Source organism: Melozone crissalis, unplaced genomic scaffold (genome assembly GCF_028551555.1).
Source record: "Melozone crissalis strain CALT ecotype California unplaced genomic scaffold, PUWL_Pcris_2 ptg000107l_1, whole genome shotgun sequence".
NCBI lineage: Eukaryota > Metazoa > Chordata > Aves > Passeriformes > Passerellidae > Melozone > Melozone crissalis.
The window spans coordinates 4,220,473-4,242,375 of NW_026535884.1; the positions used below are offsets into that span (position 1 = coordinate 4,220,473).

General features: G+C 43.3%; 2 protein-coding genes across 2 annotated transcripts; one reads left to right on the top strand and one right to left on the bottom strand.

The window, feature by feature from the left end:
- Positions 1-1,307: 1,307 nt before the first annotated feature.
- LOC128947642 (uncharacterized) lies at positions 1,308-10,281 on the bottom strand. Its single transcript, XM_054291987.1, has 9 exons — positions 10,224-10,281; positions 9,985-10,066; positions 8,922-9,075; positions 7,725-7,870; positions 5,053-5,229; positions 3,985-4,098; positions 2,712-2,798; positions 1,744-1,891; positions 1,308-1,396 (listed from the first exon to the last, which is right to left on the bottom strand). The coding sequence occupies exons 1-9, from the start codon at positions 10,232-10,234 to the stop codon at positions 1,365-1,367; spliced, it is 951 nt and encodes a 316-aa protein (XP_054147962.1). The 5' UTR covers positions 10,235-10,281; the 3' UTR covers positions 1,308-1,364.
- Positions 10,282-10,416: 135 nt separating this feature from the next.
- Positions 10,417-20,917, top strand: SLC35E2B (solute carrier family 35 member E2B). Its single transcript, XM_054291911.1, has 9 exons — positions 10,417-10,520; positions 13,172-13,703; positions 14,957-15,092; positions 15,951-16,078; positions 17,005-17,125; positions 17,561-17,614; positions 17,879-17,951; positions 18,559-18,704; positions 20,528-20,917. The coding sequence occupies exons 2-9, from the start codon at positions 13,388-13,390 to the stop codon at positions 20,766-20,768; spliced, it is 1,215 nt and encodes a 404-aa protein (XP_054147886.1). The 5' UTR covers positions 10,417-10,520; positions 13,172-13,387; the 3' UTR covers positions 20,769-20,917.
- Positions 20,918-21,903: the final 986 nt, after the last annotated feature.

The following is a 21,903-nucleotide window of genomic DNA, read 5'->3' on the forward strand; positions in this document are numbered from 1 at the left end:
CATCACTTCTGATGAAGTTCTGGGCATTTCTCCCATGGAATTGAGATTAATGAGTTTTTTGATTTCATAATTAATGTGTAACTCATTCCAGCAGCTGAGAGGGATGTGAGGAGCTGCCTTCAAATGGAGTTTTTGTTTGACAAGGAGATTCCTTGTGCAGGTAAAGGAGCTGGTTTGAAGTTTTTGTTTTACCAGGAACCTTGGAAAGGGTTTCCTGCTGGGCTTGGCTGAGGGAAGGACTGCAAAGGTTTTGTTATGTTTAAATGTTTAATTCTTCCAGCACCAATCCCTGCTGCCACTGCCACTTGTGGGGTGAAGTCAGAGGCAGCTGCTGCTCTGTCACACATTAACCTCTAAATGCCTCCCTGGGGCTGCAGGTAAAGGAGATTTGATTCAAGTTTAGGAGAGCAAGATGAGAAAAATACATATTTGTAATAGAGGTGGTGATTTAGATGGTCAGGATGAGGAGAAAAAATTACAGCAATTTTATAGAAACCTTGTAAACCTCCCTAATAAGCTGTGATAAAATTTTAATTTTAATTACTTTTTGCAGTGTCTGAGGAGAAGTGTAGTGCCAATGTCCACAGCACCCAGGAATTCCAGTCCCAACCTCTTCCCTATTGAGTTTTGGAAGGGATTTCCCATTGAATTGGTGCTGTTCCATGGGAAATAATTATCCAAACACAAACTGTGCTTATGCTTTATTACAAAATAGCCAGTAGTTAAAGGTTCCAGTCAATAAAATACCAAACTTTTAAATTACAATATTAAAGGCTTAATTGTAACAGTCCCCCTGGTGTGAAATGGCACCTTGGTTACACTGAGGGAGGGCTGAGGTTACAGGGAGCATTTTCCATGTGTAGCTGGGGTTAACAAAAAATAATGGAAATATTCTGAAGCCAGAGGAGGAAAAGAAGCCTTAGAGAGGGGACACCACTGTCACCAAACCATTAGGGCTGAGCTGCTCTGCAGCAGATCCAAGCTGGGCAGCACAATCCCCTTCTGAATTCAGGTACAGAGGGTGGGTGTGCAAATTTCCTTCGTGATGTTTGTGTCTGCCCAGGCAAAAAGCACTGAAAGGAGCAGCTCACATGCAGGTGTGACCCCCTGTGTGTGACCCCCCTGCAGGTGTGACCCCCTGTGCTTCCAGAGCAGCAGGAAAAGCAGTGAAAGGTGCTTGGTCCCAGCTGGGAATTTCCCAAACAGGTTTTGCTTTAAGCTCTGTCCCACCTGCATTGCTCCAAGAGATGAGTGACACCTTCCTGTCCCTGCTTCATCCTGGCACAGGGACATTGGTGGCCACCCTGAGGGCAGGGCAGGAGCTCCTGGGTGGCTTCACTCTGTGGGAGCTGCACAGGGAGGGCTCAGGAGTCGATCCTTCCATAGGAGGAAAACACTGTGGGAAGAGAGAGGGAGCTCAGTCAGCAGCACTGCAGGGCTCAGAGACCCTGGGGACAGGAGCTTTGGGCTGTGCCACATCAGTGGCCCTTTACTGTGTGTGACAGAAATTTGCAAGCAGAGATTTGCCCACACAGGTGGGATTTTTTTGGACAGCAGCAGTTCTTGCTCAGGTTGGCATCAGCTTTGCCAGGGAAAAGCCAAATCTGTCCCACCCAACTTCTGAGCTTTGGCAGCCTGGTCACTCTGGGGCTGCAGAGCTGCTTGATTTGGGATCTGTTAAGGATTTCTCTGTGACTGGGACAGAACAGGCTCCACCTCCCCAGGGCATTTTTGGGTACTCACTTCTCTCCCTCAGCCCCTGCCCGAAGCTGCGGTAGACGTGAAGCAGAGCCCAGAGCAGAACAGATTTGATTGTGACAGAAATGCAGGAGCCAGTGATGAAAGCAGCTTCCAGGGTGTAAGAATTGCCTTTGCCCCACTCCCTGATCACCTGCAGGAAAAAGGAGACACCAAACCATCACCACAAAGCCTTGGAGCTACAACCTGCAACTGCATTTCTGCGAGGAGTCACCAGGTAGGAATTGGGGGAAAAGACAAAAGAAAAACCCAACAGGTGACTTTGGAACCAGCTGAGTTTTGTGATTTCATGGTGTACAGACAGTGTGGAGTCCTGCTGGGCTGTGCCAGCTCAAACAGCCTGGAATAATGGGGAGCTGCATGTGACAAATGAGGCTGTGGGGGGCTGATGATCCCTGGGTGTTTGGGTGGGAAGGATTTGCAGCACTGGCACTCTCAGCATTCCAGCCCTGCCCAGCCTGGCTGCCCCTGGCTCTCCTCTCTCACATCTGGTGGGAGGTGCTCATTGATAAAAGTTTTATCAGTGTGACAGAGCCAAAAACCTGCCCCAAACTGGACTTTGTTGGGCTTGCACTGCCTTGTTTTGGCTACAGCAGGATCCACAGCTGTGGGTGCTGCCTAAGAAATTCTTTAAAATACAACTGAGCCCTGGTCAAATGCTCTGGCACCACCTGAGGCTTGTGTGAAGGAGGGGAGGTATTTCTGAGGAGTTCTGTATCTTGAACAAGAATTTGTTTCATCTTTCCCTCATCATTCTTTGCAGGGACTCCCAGAGCCTCCCTCTGATCAGTTCAGGAGCAACCTGACTTTGTCCATGTGCTGCAAAGCTGATCCTGGCCAGGCAGGATGGGCTCTGCTCTCCTGAAATCCAGCAGGAGCTGCAGGAAGGGCAAAGCAACACCCTGGCCCTGAGGAGGATGAGGGTGAGACCCCCCCAGCCCTGCTGCCCTTACCGTGTAGAGCAGGTAGATGAGATAAACCACCTCAGGCACATTCTGGATCAGGAACACCCACACCAGGGGTTTCAGCTCTTTTAAAATCTGCAAAATAAGGTGAGATACAGCTTTTTTAAGGTGCTATTTATTCTAAAAAAGCTACATATAATTGATTTTTCATTGCATTCCAAGTGCTGGCTAAGCTGAGTTCTGAATTTTAGCTTTGCTCTCCAATTCCCTTCTCCCTCTGAGTTTTTTAGCAGGAAATTCAGGCTCTGTTTTCCCTGCCCTTTCTCTCTGGGCACACTCAGATTTCCTCTAGCAGCTGGATGTTTTCACAGGTAACAGACTGAAAGCTCCCTGAGGCTTTTTCTCCACTTTTCTTTTTGCCACACAGAAGTGCAGTCACTGAGGAGGGAAATGTGGGAGAAGCAAGAGGATTGAAGTGCCAGGAGAATTTCATTTCACAATTCCCCCAGGGGCTTGGGAAGGAAGAAAGGGACTGCAGCAGCCCTGGGCTGGGAGGGCAGGTCTGAGCAAAGGAAGGAAAAGCAGCTGAGCCTCTGGGGGTGGGAGCAGTGACTGTGCCAGTGTCAGGATTGGGTTTGATGCATCTGATCCCCCCAGGTTCCCCCCAAACCCAAAAGTGATGTGTTTTAAAAGCACAATTTTAGCAAGAAAGCCATTAAAACACATAGGGAGCTGTATTTCAGCTGTCAGGAATTTGTGTGAATGATAAAGCAAACAGCCCAGGAGCCTAAACCAACATCCACCCCCAAAAACCCCTCAACTCCTTCCTGGTAATAAAAACCTCACTTATCTGATGTACTTTGGCCCTCATTCTGCAATCACTCTTGGAAGAGAAGCTCAAGATTTCAGAGGAGGTTCAAAATGCCATTTCAAGTTCACCAATCTTTAGGTTAACCTGGAAACTGTCCCTGAGCTTTGAAGGAGATGCCCCAACAAAGGACCCCTCATATTTTTGGTGTGCGTTCCTAAGGATTTAAGGCCTGGAGAACTCCCAGTTCACCCAGCCTTGGCAGAGAGGCAGAAATACTGAAGCCAGTGTGATCCTCCAGATTTCACTGAAGTGATCAAGGACTGAGACTAAAAACATCCCTCAGAATGGCCCAATGATGAGGTGACTGTTTCACTCCCTGTGCTCAGCTGGGGATTTAGACAAAACCTGGCTTCAATACTGCTGCTGCTCTGCTTCTCTCCATGCTGGCTCCCTTCCCTGGGCAGTGCCAGGGGCTGTGTGTCCCTGGTGTCCCCTGCAGGTGCCACTCACTGCAGTGATGCCCACGGTGACCTTGAGGCAGCCCCAGACCACGCCCGTGGCTGAGATGATGTTGTGCAGCAGGGTGACCTCGTGCAGGTTGATCAGGAGGATGCACAGGCACAGCTGGGGGAGGAAACATTGCATGGAATCATTCTTGGGAAAAAAAATATCTGCCACAAAATCCCCTGGGTCTGAAAGCTGAATTATTCCTCAGGCAAGGACAGAGGTCATTCCCTGTATGATAGAGCAAAGTAAAGCTGCAGGAAATAAGGATGAGGGGTGCTTACAGAGGTAACAGCTCTTGGGCTCACTTCCCCCAGCTGTAATTTCATTTTCTGTCTCACTGCCCTGCTGGTCAAGTTCCCCTCTCCCACTCCAGAATCATTTCCTCAATGCAGGAGCCTGGAGGCTGAGATGGGCAGGAACAGCCTTGCTCACTTCAGGGGTGTTGGAGCTCCTGGATGCAATTGTTTAATGGATAAACCTCCCCAAAATCAGCTCCTTTTGTGCAGGACAATGATGAAATACATTTTGATTTATTTTCATGGATTTTAGCTAAGCTATGATAATAATGGTAGTAGCTCTATGTGTTTAAGTTAATATAATGTAGCCATGATATTTTCTGAAAAATCCTTTCCTTAAGATTTTTCCTCCTGAGAAGCTGAAAGCCCTCAAGAACAAAATGTAAACAATAATTATCTGCTGCTGTGGAATGCAACAAGTAAATCTTTGATTAGCCTATGTTAATTATTTCTAATTAATGGCCAATCAGAGTCAGCTGAGAGACATTGTCTGAGCCACAGAACTTTATAATTCTTTCTTATTTTATTCTTAGGGAGCCTTCTGATGAAATCCTTTCTTCTATTCTTTTAGTGTAGTTTTAATATAATATTTATCATAAAATAATAAATCAGCCTTCTGAAACATGGGGTCAGATCCTCATCTCCTCCCTCATCCTCTGTGAACACCACCACAATGTAATAAAGGTAAGAGAGAGGGTTGATTTTGGAAAGGACTAATTCAGCTCAGCCAGCCCAAGATATCATCAGGAAGAAGGAAAAAAGGGAATTTCTGTACCTGTGCCTGCAGATCAAAGGTGAGCATGGAGAAGCAGAGGTTGAGCATGAAGTACTGGGCCTGGAGGCTCTCCAGGGCTCCCCCCACCCTGAATGCCATCATGGACTGGCTCTGCATCAGGACCAGGGCACAGATGACATCGAAGGATCCCACCAGCAGGATCAGCACAAAACGGGCCTGGGGGAGGAAACACCAGGGGCTGACACCTGGAACCCAGCTGGGAACACACAGGAGCAGCAAAACCTTCACAGAGACTCCTCTGAGCTTCCTGCTGGAACAAAACCTTCACAGAGACTCCTCTGAGTTCCCTTCCCCACTGGGGACAGGGGTTGTTCTCAATGCTGGACTCGCAGAATTCCAACAAACACAGGTTTGTGTCTCTTTGTATCCACCCTGCTGGAATTAACGCTCAATTTAGGACTGGATTTGATGCATCTGATCAGCACCAGGTTCCTCCCCAAACCCCAAACTGATGTGTTTTAAAAGCACAGTTTTAACAAGAAAATTCCTGCTTTAAGGATGGCTCAAATGGCAAAACATCCTTCAGGGTCACTGTCACATTCATGTTTTCTGGGAAAATCCCTTTACCCAGGGTTTTTCTCCTGAGAAGCTTCAGAGAAAAAGGAAAACAAATTCTTATCTCATTTGCTTCTCCTGTGTGTGCTCCCTTGGAATGTGTTTGGGGATTATTTACCCACAGGTGATTGTTTTATTGGGCTCTGCTGGGAGTTGTTTTCACTCTTTGGCTCAGTCAGGGTCAAGCTGTGTCTGGACTCCAGAGTCAGGAGTTTTCATTATTATCTTTTTATCATTCAGTAAGTATCCTTTCTGTATTCTTAGTATAGTTTAATATATTATAGTATCATAAAATAATAAATGAGCCCTCTGAGAACATGGAGTCAGGTTCATCACTCCTCCCTGCCTCGTAAACACAATAGGTTACATTGATAGAAAATATTGATAATAGAAATGATTCTGGCTCAGGAAGCAGAGTTACAGTAATCCAAGTTACAGTTAGAGCAGTAAAAAAACCCCAAAATTACTTTTCACATTTACAGCAGGCTTTCCTTTGAAGTTCTTGTTTAATATTTAAACTGATGACTTGGCTGTGCATCTTAAAAGGAACCTGAATTTCTTTGATATATTTTCCTTATTGGCCTGACCAACCCAGCCTGCTGCAGGTAAAGTGAGTTTAACTGGATGAGAAATAAACTGAATTATAAAGAAACAGAATTATAAATAAACTGAATTGGCAAAGATGCTTTGCTCCCTCTCCCTTGTTGGCTGCCACTCCTGAACAGTCATTTTTGGATGACTTCACAGCTTTTGGAGAAATATGTGATCAAAAGAAAGCACTTCCTGGAAGCACAGCAAGTGGGAATTTACTACAAACCTTAGGAAGGGCTAGAAATCAATCCTTGAATGAATTTTACTGCTATGAAATGCAAACAAGATAACCTGGAGTGGCATCACTTTCCTTGCAGGCTCCCAGAAATGTCATAAATCACATTTAAGAGCACTGGGTAATGCCTAGCCTAGGTTACATTTATTTATTCCAGCCAGACATTCCACAGTGATAAAGCTGAGGCAGGGTATGTGAAGTGAAGGATAAATTCTACAGAAATTTTGTGTAATTCTTTGATATTTCTGTTATTTTTGGGTTCTGCCATAAGGAAACTCAGAGACCAGCTCAGAGAAGATTTGCAGTTGTGGCTGTGCACGTTTTGTTGTGCAGTAGGGATAACTCAGCCTGATTCTGTTATCAGTAACAAAAATACATGAAGACATAAGAAATGCTAAAATACAAAAAACAAATAAAAAAACCCACCTAATTTTGTATTTAAAATACAAAAATTTAAATACAAAAAAAACCCAAATAAATTCAAATATATAATATATATATATATATCGATTAGATCTATCTATATATTTCTATCAATATATATTTCTATTATATACAATATATAATATTTCTATTATATATGAGATATAATAGCTAGAAATAATAAATAAATAATATACAATAAAGACAATCCTATAAATATTATATAAAATAATAGATCATATATATAATAAAACAAATATACTAATAATTTAATAAATATATAAAAATCTAATAATAAAAAAATATATAAAAATATCACATATCTTACATGAATATCATATCTTTATCATCATATATGAATATAATACATATATATGATAAATATCATAATTATAATATAGAAAACAGTATATATATAGTATACTATATATACTATTATATATAGTATAAATGATAGTACATGCAATAAAATAATAATATAACAGTATATGTAATAAAAATATATAGTCATGTGTATTAAAATATATAATAAATTTTTAAAAGAATACTTAAAATATATAATAATTGATTTTTAAGAGATTTTAATTTATATATAATATTTGATTTTTACATATAAATAAATAAAAACAAAAGTACACATATACATATATATATACATATATATATACATATACATATATATATACACATATACATATATATACACATATACATCTACATATATATAGATAATTTTTTTTTTTTTTTTAATTATCTGTGTTAGCACAGACATGCTGCCTTCCCCACGCTGCAGTTTCAGCCCCAGGCAGTGGGGGAAGGCAGAGCAGATTTAGGAGCAGGCACTGACCAGGAGCTGAGCTTTCTGGCCTGCAGGGAGCAGCGTGAAGTTGATGATGGAGCGCAGCATCAGCAGCAGGATGGAGAGCACGAACACCACGAGCTCCTGGCGGTTCTCCTGCAGGATGCCCCTGCTCACATAGTACACACAGAACACTGCAGAGAGAGGGAACGGCAGTGCCAGCTCAAACAGGGGCAAAATCCCAGTTCTGCACCCACAGCGAGGGCTCAGAGGGGCCCCGAGGCTCCCCGGCCTTGGTTCTTACCAAGGAGCTTCAGTCAGGTAAGTAAAACACTCCCTGCTGTGTTCAGCACACAGGAAAATAAATAATTACTTATTATTAGTTACTGCTTATTATTATTATTATCATTAACTTTATATTAATTAATTTTATTTATTAAATTTAAATTCAACTTAATTTATTATACATGAAATATACGTGTCTATATAAATATATATACATATATAAATATGTATATATATTTATAGACATATATTTCATGTATAATAAATACATGTGTCTATATAAATATATATACAATATAATATATACACAATATATATTGTATATATATTTATACAATATGTATATAGTGTATATATATATTTATATACAATATATACGTACATGTATATAAAAATATTTATAAATAAATAAATATCATAAACACACAAGATAAAATTAAATCAATTAAATAAAAGGAATATTAAATTTATTTAATTTTATTTTATGTATTTAATTTTAATTAATTTAATTTTAATTTTATCTCATTTTAATTATTGATTTTTAAATTGTTTGTGAAGTACCACCATGAAAATGGCAGTGTATTATCCAAACTGTCATTATAACTATAGTAATAACAACAACAATAATAATGATAATGATGTTGTTGTAATTAAGCAGCAACTCAAGTTTCTTATATAAGAGATACTGGATGTTCAGCTATTGCAGGAAAACTCACCAGCTGGGTCATTTTATGAATACCACACTGAACATTATGTCTAGCTGTTCATTTGAATTGAATGAAACACTATTATTCTCATTATTATTTTCAATATTATTTTCATTTTCATTATAATTTTCATTATTTTAATTTTCACTATTATTATTATTATTATTTTCATTATTATTTTCATTATTGTAATTTTCATTATTATTTTCATTATTATTTTCATTATTTCCTCCACCCAAACTGGGTTTCTTACCAGCTCCAACCAGCTGAATGAAGGAAATGGTGAAATCCTCCTCAGCCTGGCGCACCAGGGTCTCGATGGTCAGCCCTATGACACTCAGCAGGGACAAAATAGTGACACAGAAGTAGATCTTCACAGGGAATGAGAGCTCTGAGCATGGTTTTATCTGTAAAGGGAGAACATTCTTTAACACATCACGCAGAATAAATTCATTGTTGTTCCTAAAAATCACATTGAGGCAAGAGGGGTAAATGAGTGCAGGGTTTCCTTTGGGAAGAGAAACTCCACTATTGAACTGAAACTCCCAAACTGCTGAGGAAGGGGGAAGTGTAACTTTATTTCAAAAATAATCTCAGCCTAGATAGTCCTGGGTATAAACCAGGACTATCTAGGCTGAGATTAATTATGAAATAAAGTTATACCCACAGCCTGTCTTTGTGCCTCACAGGCCATGGTGTTATAACCCACGGCATGGACACTGCCCACATACACACCTGTCAGAAATGTCATTTTCCCACACTTTCACTTTCAGAAAACTGTAAATAGAGGGTCAGTGTTCCCAGGAAGGCAAAGTCCTTCTTTTATTAAAATATTTCAGGGGGAGCAAATCCTGGCAGGGATTTAACACTCGGTTTGTTCAGCTGGAGGAGACTGAGGGGACCTGAGGGGCTGCAGGGACAGCTCTGATCCCTGCTGTGGGACAGGGACACCCCAGGGAACCCCTGAGCTGGGCATGGGGGGTTCAGGTTGGATTTTGGGAAAGGTTCATCCCCCAGAGGGTGCTGGCACTGCCCAGGAATGAGCACAGAGGCTGCCAGAGCTGCAGGAGCTGTCAGGGGTGCCCAGGGTGGGATTTTGGGGTGACTGAGCAGCGCCAGGAGCTGATCAATGATCCTGAGGTTCCCTTCCAGCTCAGGACACTCCATAGCGCTGTCAGCAGACCGAACATCGGCGAGCGGACCTCCCTGCTCCACCGGAATTCGCAAGCGGATTTAAGCCGTGTTTTTCCACCCCCCGGGGCAAAAAAGCGCGAAGGACAGCGGCAAGCCGCCCGCAGCAGCGGCGATGTACTCACGGGGCCGCAGGGCGTGGGGATGAGCTGCCGGTGCCGCGGGGTGAGGTTGGGCACGCTCGGCCCCGCCGCAGCCGCGGCGCCGCTGTGGGAGAGAGAGCGATGCCGTCAGGGGCCGTACCACCCCCACCGCGGGGGGGAACGGCCCGCGACCCCCCATCCCCAGCACGGGCGCCTCCGGGGGAGCGCGGGGAGGCGCCCCCGCGCCGCGCGTAGTGCGGCCCGGCCCGGCCCGCCCGTACCTGCCGTCCATGGCGGCGGCCGCGGGCCCTACATGGCTGCGGAGGGGTCCCGGCGGCGCTTCCGGGGCCGGCCCGCCCCGCGTCACTTCCCCGGCACGGGCGGGAAGCGCTGCCGGGCTCCTCCCGGGCGGCGGGGCCGCCGCGCTCCCGCCCCTCCGCCCCGGGGGTCCCCTCGGCGCTGGGCAGCCCGCCCGGCTCGATGGAGGGGCGGCCCGCGGCGAGGCGCTGTGCGCGGCTGTACCCGGCAGCGAGTGCCCCGTAACCCCCGCGGCTCGGCTCGGTCTCCTCGTGCTTTGGGTAAAATGGCCTCCCCGCCGCCGCGGGGACAAAGGGGCGAGCCCGGGGCCCGGCGGTGCGCGGCCGGACCGGCTCTGCAGCGCGGGGCTGCGGGCACGGCACGGGATGGGCGGCCGCTGCCCGGTGCTGCCGGAGCTTGGTGCTGCCCAGCCCGGTTCTGTCGCTGCTCGGTGCTACCGGAGTCCGATGCTGCCAGAGCTTGGTGCTACCGTTGTTCGGTGCTGCCCAGCCCGGTGCTGCCGGAGCCGTGGGAGCGCCGGGGCTGCGGCAGCAGCGAGCGGGGAGCGCAGGTGCCGGCCGGGATGCGCTGAGGGCTCCGGGGATGGAGGGAGGGATGGGAGCGGCGGAGGAGGATCCGAGCTGGGCCCGGCAGGGGGATGGCAGTGCTGGCAGCCCCCGGGCCCGAAGGATGGCTCGGAAGGGTCTCGGTGCTCCCGGGAGGGCTCCGAAGCCGCTGCGGTGTGAGGGATGCTCCGGGAGCTGCGGGCACCGGGAATGGGAACGGGGATGAGAATGGGGATGGAGAGAGGTTGGGATGCTCCAGGAGCTGCGGGCAGCGGGGATGAGAATGATAATGGGGATGGAGCGCGGTCGGGAATGCGCAGGGAGGGCTCTGGCAGTGGGTGAGCAGAATCACAGCTGGGATGGCACAAAGCGCTGAGCTGTTTCAGCCTTTCAGCCTCTTCTGTTCTATTTGCAGTGTTTGTAACATCTTGGATGCTCTCTTGCCATTAGTGAGCGGTGTTAATGAGCGAGGCTTGCTCAGGGTGCTGGATTTTGTGCTTCTGGTGCAATGGGAGCAGTGTTTGAGTGACCTTTAGCATAACAGATGGAGGGTCATGGACACAAACCTTTGGTTTTACACTGTCCCATCAGCCTCAGCTTCTCCAGCCCTTGCAACACACTTAGCTTTAGTTTCTATTTGTGAAAAGCCGGCTTTCCAAAGTTCTCCGTGGATATTTTTTCCACCATAATTGCTACTAGGAGCGTAGTTAAGGGTTGGAGAAGATACAAGGATGGTGAGAGGCTCACACTGCCGGCTCTTTGTGAGTAATCCAAGAGAAACAAGTGCCAAGCACTGCCACGTTTTCATCTGTTGGTAAACATCAGCTGCTGGTTGGCCTTGAGGGAGGAAGACTGAATTAGTTCCAGATGGAGAACTCTTTCAGCCCATTTAGACTTTCCAGTTGATTAAAACCAGCAGGTCAGTAATTTAGGGGGGTAATTTTGTTGTTGTTTGCTGTTCTGCTCCGTGCCGTGTGTGGGATCAGTGATATCAAAGCTGATATCAAATCTGATATCGCAGCGCTGCTGAGGGTGCAGCTTTGGTTGTGCTTAATTGGCCGTGGTTTTAATTAACTTGAATAAACAGAAAAAAACCTGTGATAATTAACTATTTTGAATGTAGAGGGGTATTTTTTTAATGAAAAATAATGGAAAAGGAGGAGGAGTCAAGAATCCATTTTTGTGAGCAAATTCTCTTGGAGAACTTGTCTCTTTTTTCAGAGTTTTGTGTTAAACTGGGTCAGCACAAGTTTGTGGTTTAATGTGATCATTTCAGAGGGTCCCATTCCTCAGTGTGCTGCTGGCATGAATTCCTGGAAAAATGGGAAGAGATAAGGGCAAGGACATGGGAATCTTCAGTGCATGGCTGTAGCAACCAGAGAATGTGAGGAATGGAAAATTTCATATTTCAAGCAGCTGCTGTGTAGGATACTGAGACTGACACCAGATATTGAACTCCTCAGTACCTCTTTGTGATTTATTTGAGATGCCACATTAAACATTAAAAATAAAATAAATTAATAATTTATATTTAATAATTAATAAATAACATTAAAAACTTAAAATCTTAAAGAAGATTGAACTGTTTGCAAGATCAGGGCAGGTGCAGTAGCTTTGTTAGAACTCTTGCATTTCTCTTTCTTTCTCAGGGTGGTTTTGTTGTGTTCTCTGCTCTGCTACTGTAACTTGCCACGCTTTGTGTAATTTGTAAAAGGAAAATGCTCTGCTTGCACATCATTTAATGCCTTTTGCTGCCAAATCTGTTAAAAAGGCATTAAGAATGAGTTGCAAGTGCTAATATTGGATTGGAAGGTGTGGTAAAATGAGGAATATTCCCATGTAATTAAATAGATAACCACTCTGGAAAGCTCTTGGACATATTTCCCTACTTTTTTGGGGATACATTTACCAGGGTAGCTCTGGGATTACTGGGGTTACAGCCCTTGATTATTGTTCTCTTTGCTCAGGTTGATTACAGGTTAATTAGTCTGAAGGGCAGAGGCTCCTGCCTGGATTTGCTGGGTTGGGAAGATTTTCCTGGGGAGTGTTTAAAGGCAGACTGAGATCAAAGACACTGTGGAATCTGGAAGAGGAGTTAGTTATAATTGGAAAGGCTGTGTTGAGGTGCTCCAGAGGGAAAAGGACATAAAACCACCAAGTCTGGTGGGTGGGTGGGTGTTATTTTAGAATAAAAACCTCCCTAAGATTAGTTCTTGTTGCTTGATCTTGGCATGAAGACATCAGGAGCTGAAAATCCAGCCTGAGGGATTACAGAACTCTCTTTATCTTCCATAAGTGCAGGTGAAATGTGCTGTATTTGCTGCATTAGGAATATAAAACATCACACTTTTTTTTTCCCCCTTTAGGCAGAAAACATGGAGCAGCCCACATGAAGAATCCTTTGGAGTTTCTGTTCCTCCAGGATGTTCTTTGAAGGACCAAACCCAGTTTTGCAGGCCCCTGGGAGATGAAGCATTGACCACATGACATTTTTATTTCAACGAGTGCTTTCTCAGCCTTGCTTGTGAAGGACAAAGAGTATTTTGGAAATATTTTGGAAACATTTATTTCTCCACCTCGCCATGACGAGCGCCCTGACCCCGGAGGCCCCGAGCCCTCCCCAGCTGGAGGAGAAGCCAAAAGGAAAATCCCTGTTCCAGCTGGGCTCCCTCTTTGCTAACAGGAGTGAGAAATTTGTGATTGCTCGCAGTGACAGCCTGCCAGAGGAGAATGTGCTGAAAATCACAATCACAGAGACCACGGTCATCGAGTCCGACCTGGGCATCTGGAGCTCCCACGCCCTCATCTACCTCACTCTGTGGTTTTTCTTCAGCTTCTGCACTCTGTTCCTGAACAAATACATCCTGTCCTTGCTGGAGGGAGAGCCCAGCATGCTTGGTACCCTGCTCTTGCTGAATTCCAGGGGGAAATTGGTTTATTTAATGGGATGGGAGCCCCCAAAAAACTCCCAGAGTGTTTGGATAATGGTGGCAGGAGCAGGGAGGGGTTTTTGGGGTGTCTGTGCAGGGATGAGTTGGGCTGGGTGATCCCTTCCAGCTCAGGATGTTCCATCATCCTGTGATTGATCATTCCAGATAAAGCTGAGGGAGAGAATGGTTCAATTGAAATAAATGTTTGGAAGGTGTGGGGAGGGATCTTGAGGTTGGGAACTTGGGATTTTGGCCTTTAGATTTCCATCATCCTATGACTGATCATCCCAGATAAAGCTGAGGGGGAGAGTGGTTCAATTGAAATAAAAAATGTTTGGTTTGGAAGGTGTGGGGAGGGATTTGGGGCTGGGAACTTGGGATTTTGGCCTTTAGATTTCCATCATCCTATGACTGATCATCCCAGATCATCCCATATAAAACTGAGGGAGAGAATGGTTCAGCTGAAGTGAAAAAGTTTGGAAGGTGTGGGGAGGGATTTGGGGCTGGGAACTTGGGATTTTGGCCTTTAAATTTCCATCATCCTATAATTGATAATTCCAGATTGTCCCATATAAAGCTGAGGGAGAGAATGGTTCAATTGAAATAAAAAATGTTTGGTTTGGAAGGTGCAGAGAGGGATCTTGGGGCTGAGAACTTGGGATTTTGGCCTTTAAAGTCCTATCATCCTATGACTGATAATTCCAGATAAAGCTGAGGGAGAGAACGGTTCAATTGAAGTGACAAATGTTTGGTTTGGAAGGTGTGGGGAGGGATTTGAGATTTTGGCCTTTAAAGTGGTTTCTGCCACTGTCCTTTCCTCCACTTGCTGAAAGATGAAATTTTCCTCATAGAGGAGCTTTAAGAAGAAAAACACAGTAATTTTTTAGTTTTCTGTGCTGGAGGGTTTAACAAAAAGTCAAATTTTGAGTAAATTGTTGGTGCTCCCCAGAACTGTGCAGTGTAAGAGTTACCTTTGGTTATCTCTGTTATCAATGGCCATTTTAGTTCTGTTTTTTCTTCTTAAGGGGCAAACAAAGGACACTTTATCTGTGAAGCAGGTATATAAACATTTGGTTTATAGAAATAAAGGGCTTTAGTGAGACTATATAAAGCACACACTGCCAAAACCACCACAGAGATGTTTGTGTAAGAGATTTTTCCATGACAGTTGATTTGTTGTGCTCCAGTTTGTTTGATTTCCCCTCTCTGATCCTTTTTCAGGTGCTGTTCAGATGCTTTCCACCACCTTCATTGGCTGCATCAAGATGTTTGTCCCCTGCTGTCTGTACCAGCACAAGACCAGAATCTCCTACCCCCCAAATTTCATCATGATCATGCTCTTTGTTGGATTAATGAGGTAAATAAAAAACATTCCCTGCTCTATCTTTGCTAATATTTCTGCTTTTCCAAGCCAAAGTTCTGTTCTCCTGTCCTTCCCCCATCAAGAAATATCCCAGAATAATTTTATTTTTATTTGCTGTTCCTTTACCCAGATTTCAATTTTTGGGCCCATTTTTTCAGTCCTCACTTCTATTTCCATGTACTTTCTTCCTGCTCTCTGTTGAGGCTGATGTTTGTTTAGTGCATTAATATTTATCAGCCTTTTGCCTCAAAAGTCATCCAGGCTATTAAAATTTATCTTTTGAAAAGTAAATATTTGCTGGGTGCTGGGGTTGTGTAAGTTTGTGGTGGAGGAGGGAATAAAAATGCCTGGTTTTGTTTCCTCTGCCCTGCAAAACTGATAAAGCAAATCAAATAAGTGATAAATTCAATTAATTTCAGAGTTTAAACTCTGGTAATTATGAGCATATCTAATTTACACTAAAGATGGATAACTGCAAAAAAGTTTCCTTGGTGATTTTCTGTTTTTTAGAAGATTTTCACTTTTTTAACTGAACCTGTTGAAAACTGTGACTTAAAAAATGCTCACTTGAACCTTGGAGTGTGTTAAAAAGTAAATTTGTTTTCTGGAAATGCACTCTGCAGCCAAAGACATTCCACATTGCCCAGGGGTGCCTTTATTTGCTTTAAATAAATAATGTTTAAGCCACAGTTGAAAGATCTGACCTTGCAGGTGCAGGAGAAATCACAGAGCAATTCTTTTTATGCCGAGTGCCTGAGAGTAGCTCCTGAAGCATTATTTTCATTTCTTCTGGTGCAGTAATTAATTAATTCGTTTTAAAAATTAATTTATTGTGATTTTCTCCTGCTGCAGATTTGCAACAGTGGTGCTGGGGCTGGTGAGCCTGAAGAATGTGGCAGTGTCATTTGCAGAGACTGTGAAAAGCTCAGCTCCCATTTTCACTGTCATCATGTCCCGCATGATTCTGGGGGAATACACTGGTGAGGCCTGACAGGAGGTTAATTAATCTCTTCTTAATTGGCTGTGGTGGAAGTCTGGCCACTAAAATTAATAAAATATGATAAATATAACATAATAATGTAATATATAATATAGATTTCCATTATTCAATAGGCATTATTCAATATTCATTATTTGATATTCATTCATTATATATTAAATATATTATATATTTTGTATAAATAAATTATATATATTATGTATACTATTATATCTTTTATGTTATATATTATTATATATTATATATTACATACCAAATATTATATATTACATGCTACATATATATTATTTACTACATATTACATGTTATGTTATATGTACTACATACTATATATTACATATTTTATATATTGCATATTATATATTGTATTATATTTAACATATTATATATTACATATTATATATTATATATTTTATAATATCATGTTACATCATTATATTATATAATATCATATATTATATTTTATTATACTCTATTTTATTGTATTTTAATATGTATTTTATATAATATATATTAAAGATGCAATATCATATATATAATATGTCATATATATTATAATATATAATATGTAATATATATATTATATATTATTATATATATATGCATAATATATATGTGCATAATATTATATATATTTTATATATAATATGTAAGGTATAATCTATAACATATATTATATAAAATATATAATATAAAATATAATAAATGCATCTGGAAGAATCTACAATGAATTTATAATATTAAAAGGGATTGGTGGAAGGGGATTTTTGTTATTTTTTCTGTCAAGAAATTATTGTGGCTTTAAAAAACTGAAGTTCATTGTGCTCCTTTTTTCTTGCTGTTGCGAATTTCAAATTCTCTCCAATATAAAAATAACAAATAATATTTTGTCCCTTCTCCCCGCAGGGTTGCTGGTGAATCTGTCCCTGATCCCTGTGATGGGGGGCCTGGCTCTGTGCACAGCCACCGAAATCAGCTTCAACATCCTGGGCTTCTCTGCAGCCCTGTCCACCAACATCATGGACTGGTGAGCACTGGCACCTCCGGGGGGAAAAAACAATTAATGTAATTAGGAGAGGAAAGAAATTGTTTAACACGGCTCATTGTGTACAGTGCATTGATATGCTGGTATTGAAAATGGATTTTTAATAAATTATTCTTACTAAAAATTAGAAATTATTCTTACTTATGCTCTTGTATCTAGCAGCATTATTGAGATTAAACAATAAAATTCATGACATCAAACTCCTTCCTGTACTTGTAGAAAACATTTACCCGCTTGAGGATTGATTAATTGATTTGTCCTAATTAAATTACAGCTAAATTGTGGGGTTTCATTTTTAAATGGTTTTAAAATTTTCTAAATGTTTTAATTTAAAAAGTCAAATTTAATTTTTTTTTTACATTAAAAAAAATTTAAAAGTTTTTTTAATTTTTAAATTTTTCTTTTTTTCTTCTCTAGTTTGCAAAACGTCTTTTCCAAAAAACTACTCAGTGGAGATAAATACAGATTTTCGTAAGTATTCAAAATATTTCAGGTTTGGTTCAATTAGGGCTGCATGAAGAAATTAAATATTTATCATTGTATTGCACCAAGGTGTAAATCTGATCATCTCTATTATTTTATCAGGGTAAGAAAACTCCCCTGAGCTCCCACTGCAAGTTTCAGAACTCCCAGAAATAAATATTTAAAAATAGAAATATCAATAAAATATAAATATTTATATTAAAATCTTATTTAATTTTTTTTTTAATTTAAATTTTTTTTTCTCCTTTGTAGAGCCCCAGAGCTTCAGTTCTACACAAGTGCTGCTGCTGTGGTTATGCTCATTCCAGCTTGGATCTTTTTCATGGTAATTTGAATTCATTATTTTAATGAATTTGTGGGGGGTTTTTTTTAATTAATTTTTTTTTTTTAATTGTGAACAGAATATGCAACAAAGCTTAATCTTAATTTTTACCTTTTATCCTTCTCATAAAAAAATGGAAAAATTAATTTTGATTTTTAAATCAAAATTAAAAAACATAATTCATCCAATGTTTGCAAGAGATTGGGGCAGTAAAAAAGAGAAATTTATGAAAGAAATAATTTAATATAGACATGAGTTCATCCCAAAAGCCTGAATTTATCTCAGGATTTTTGAGTCCAAATCATGATTTTATCTCAGTGCATTTGAGCTTTGAGATAAAGACCTACAAAGAAAATCTGGAATATATGTTGATTTTTTTTGTTAATATTCATGTGGTGTACAGGAATATTCACTCTGAAAGCAAATTTTTTTTTTTGAGAAAAATTACAGGATCTAAATATTCTGTATATTTTTGGTTTTATTGGGCTAAAATTTAAATTTAAAACTCTCTCTGCTTCCAACAGTCGGGTGAAAATAATTTTTAGATTTTTCTCATGAACTAAACACTTAAATTCTTTTTTTTTTGGGTTTTTTTTTTTTGGTAATTTAGGATGTGCCTGTGATTGGGAAAAGTGGGAGAAGCTTCAGCTACAACCAGGACATTGTAATTCTGCTCCTGATTGATGGAGTCCTGTTCCACCTGCAGAGTGTCACAGCCTATGCCCTGATGGGCAAAATCTCCCCTGTCACTTTCAGGTAAAATTCAGCTTTATTTTCTATTTTTTCATCGGGAACATTATTTAATTTTCTTTGATCAGGAGCACTGGTTTGTATTTTTTGATCAGGAAGCATTATTTTCTATCTTTTTGTCAGGAACACTATTTTATATACCTTTTCAGGAATGTTATTTTATAAATTTTTTTTTTGGCCAGAAACACCATTTTATAATTTTTTGGTCAGGAACATTATTTCATAATTTTTTGGTCAGGAACATTATTTTATGTTCCTTTTGAAAAAGTGGAGTTTCAGGTGGTGTTTAAAAAAAAGGAAAACTAAAGGTGTTTTGCAAAGAAATGAATGAGGTAAATCATAGGATGGTTGGGGCTGGAAGCAGAATCTGAGATGGTGCTAAAATAGTAGAAAATTAAGGTTTTTGCAAAGAAATCAATGAGGGGAATCACAGAATGGTTGGGGTTGGAAAAATCTGAGGTGATGTTTAAAAAACCAGGGAATTCTTAACAGGTGTTTTGTGAAGAGATAAATGAGGGGAATTCCAGATGGATGGGGATGGAAGTAGAATTTCAGGTGGTGCTAAAAAAAGGAAAATTAAGGTTTTTGCAAAGAAATCAGTGAGGGAAATCATGGGATGGTTGGGGTTGGAAGTGGAATTTGATGGTGTTTAGGGGCAAGGCTGACATCAAAGCCAGGATGTGGCAGAGCTGCCGTCCCCTCACGTCCCCCTCACATCCCTGATGTCCCCTCACGTCCCCAATGTCCCTTCATGTCCTCTCACATCCCCAGCGTCCCCTCACGTCCCTTCACATCCCCAATGTCCCCTGCCGTGCCCTCACATCCCCAATGTCCCCTGCTGTGCCCTCACAACCCCAGTGTCCCCTGCTGTGCCCTCACATCCCCAATGTCCCCTGTTGTGCCCTCACATCCCCAATGTCCCCTGCTGTGCCCTCACATCCCCAATGTCCCCTGTTGTGCCCTCACATCCCCAATGTCCCCTGCTGTGCCCTCACATCCCCAATGTCCCCTGCCGTGCCCTCACATCCCCAGTGTCCCCTGCTGTGCCCTCACATCCCCAGTGTCCCCTGCTGTGCCCTCACATCCCCAATGTCCCCTGCTGTGCCCTCACAACCCCAGTGTCCCCTGCTGTGCCCTCACATCCCCAGTGTCCCCTGCTGTGCCCTCACATCCCCAATGTCCCCTGCTGTGCCCTCACATCCCCAGTGTCCCCTGCTGTGCCCTCACATCCCCAATGTCCCCTGCTGTGCCCTCACAACCCCAGTGTCCCCTGCTGTGCCCTCACATCCCCAGTGTCCCCTGCTGTGCCCTCACATCCCCAATGTCCCCATATGTCCTCAATGTCCCCTCATGTCCCCCTGATGTCCCTGCTGTCCCTTCACATCCCCAATGTCCCCTCACATCCTCCACGTCCCCTTACGTCCCCTCACGTCCCTGCTGTCCCCTCACATCCCCAGTGTCCCCTCATGTCCCCTCACGTCTCTTCACGTCCTCTCACATCCCCTGCTGTCCCCTGATGTCCCCTCACATCCCCAATGTCCCTTCATGTCCCTCCATTTCCCCAATGTCCCCTGCCGTGCCCTCACATCCCCAATGTCCCTTCATGTCCCCTCAATGTCCCCTCACATCTCCTGCTGTCCCCTCACATCCCCAATGTCCCTTCATGTCCCCTGCTGTCCCCTCATGTCCCCTTACATCCCCAATGTCCCCTCATGGCCCCCCTCATCCCCAGTGTCCCCTCACATCCCCGCTGCCCCCTGATGTCCCCGCTGCCCCCTGATGTCCCTGCTGTCCCCTCACTGTCCCTGATGTCCCCGCTGTCCCCGCAGCGTTGCCAGCACTGTCAAGCACGCCCTGTCCATCTGGCTCAGCATCATTGTCTTTGGGAACAAGATCACCAGCCTGTCAGCCGTGGGCACCGTCCTGGTCACCGTGGGCGTCCTGCTCTACAACAAGGCCAAGCAGCACCAGCAGGAGACCCTGCAGAGCCTGGCCATGGCCCCACAGCCCTCAGGGCCCACCGAGGACACCGAGCCCCTCGTCCCCAAGGAGCTGGCACCCTACGATTAATGGGTTAATCATAAACAGCCGAGTGTGGCTTCATGGAGATCCTCCTGGATGGGCTCGTTCCTCAGGTTCCTCTGAGTTCCTCAAATCCTCCTGGTTGTGGCTGTTCATCAAGTTCCTCTGAGTTCCTGAAATCCTCCTGGATGTGACTGTTTCTCTGGTTCTTTGAGTTCCTGAAATCTCCTGTTGTGGCTGTTCGTGAAATCCTCCGGGATGTGGATGTTCCTTTGAGTTCCTCAAATCCTCCTGGATGTGGCTGTTCCTCAAGTTTCTCTGAGTTCCTCAAATCCTTCTGGATGGGGTTGTTCTGACTTCCTCAGATCGCCCACTCTGAGTTCCTCAAATCCTCCTGGATGTGGCTGTTCTTGAAATCCTCCTGGATGTGGACGTTCCTCAGGTTCCTCTGAGTTCCTGAATTCCTCCTGGATGTGGCTGTTCTCTGGTTCTTTGAGTTCCTGAAATCTCCTGGGTATGGTTGTTCCTCTGAGTTCCTGTATTCCTCCTGGATGTGGTTGTTCCTCTGAGTTCCTGAATTCCTCCTGGATGTGGTTGTTCTTCTGATTCCTCTGAGTTCCTGGCTGGTCTCACCCAGGACTTGAAGCAGGAAGGAGCTGGGAAGGATCCAGAAAAACCTTGGGAACCTGATGCCCCAAAGAGAGGACCTGGAACGTGGCAAACTTGGCCTTTGTTGTCTCTCCTTGACTCCAAATTGTTGTGTCTCACACCAAACCACACCCAGGCCTGTGCTGTGGAAGAACTTTGGTGTCCTGTGGGAAAACAATTAGAACAATTCCTGTCTCCCTCCCCATCCAAACAATGTGAAAATGGGGCCCCACCACTGAGTTCTGCTGGCAGAGGGGTGCAGTTGGTGCCTCGTGGAAGTTTCTGGATGTTCTCTGCATTTCCTGAGCTGTGGTGCAGAGATGGAAGAGTCCGAGGAGGGAATTCTGGCTTCACCTCGAGCCCTGAGGGCCCCCAAACCCTGCCAGAGCTCCAGGAGCATCGGGACAGCACCAGAAGGGATTTTGGGGTGGATTTTGATTTTTCTGCAGGGCAGGAGTTGGACTGGATGGTCCTTGTGGGTCCCCTCCCACTCAGGGCATTCCATAATTCCAAAAGGGATTGGAATTCCCACCCT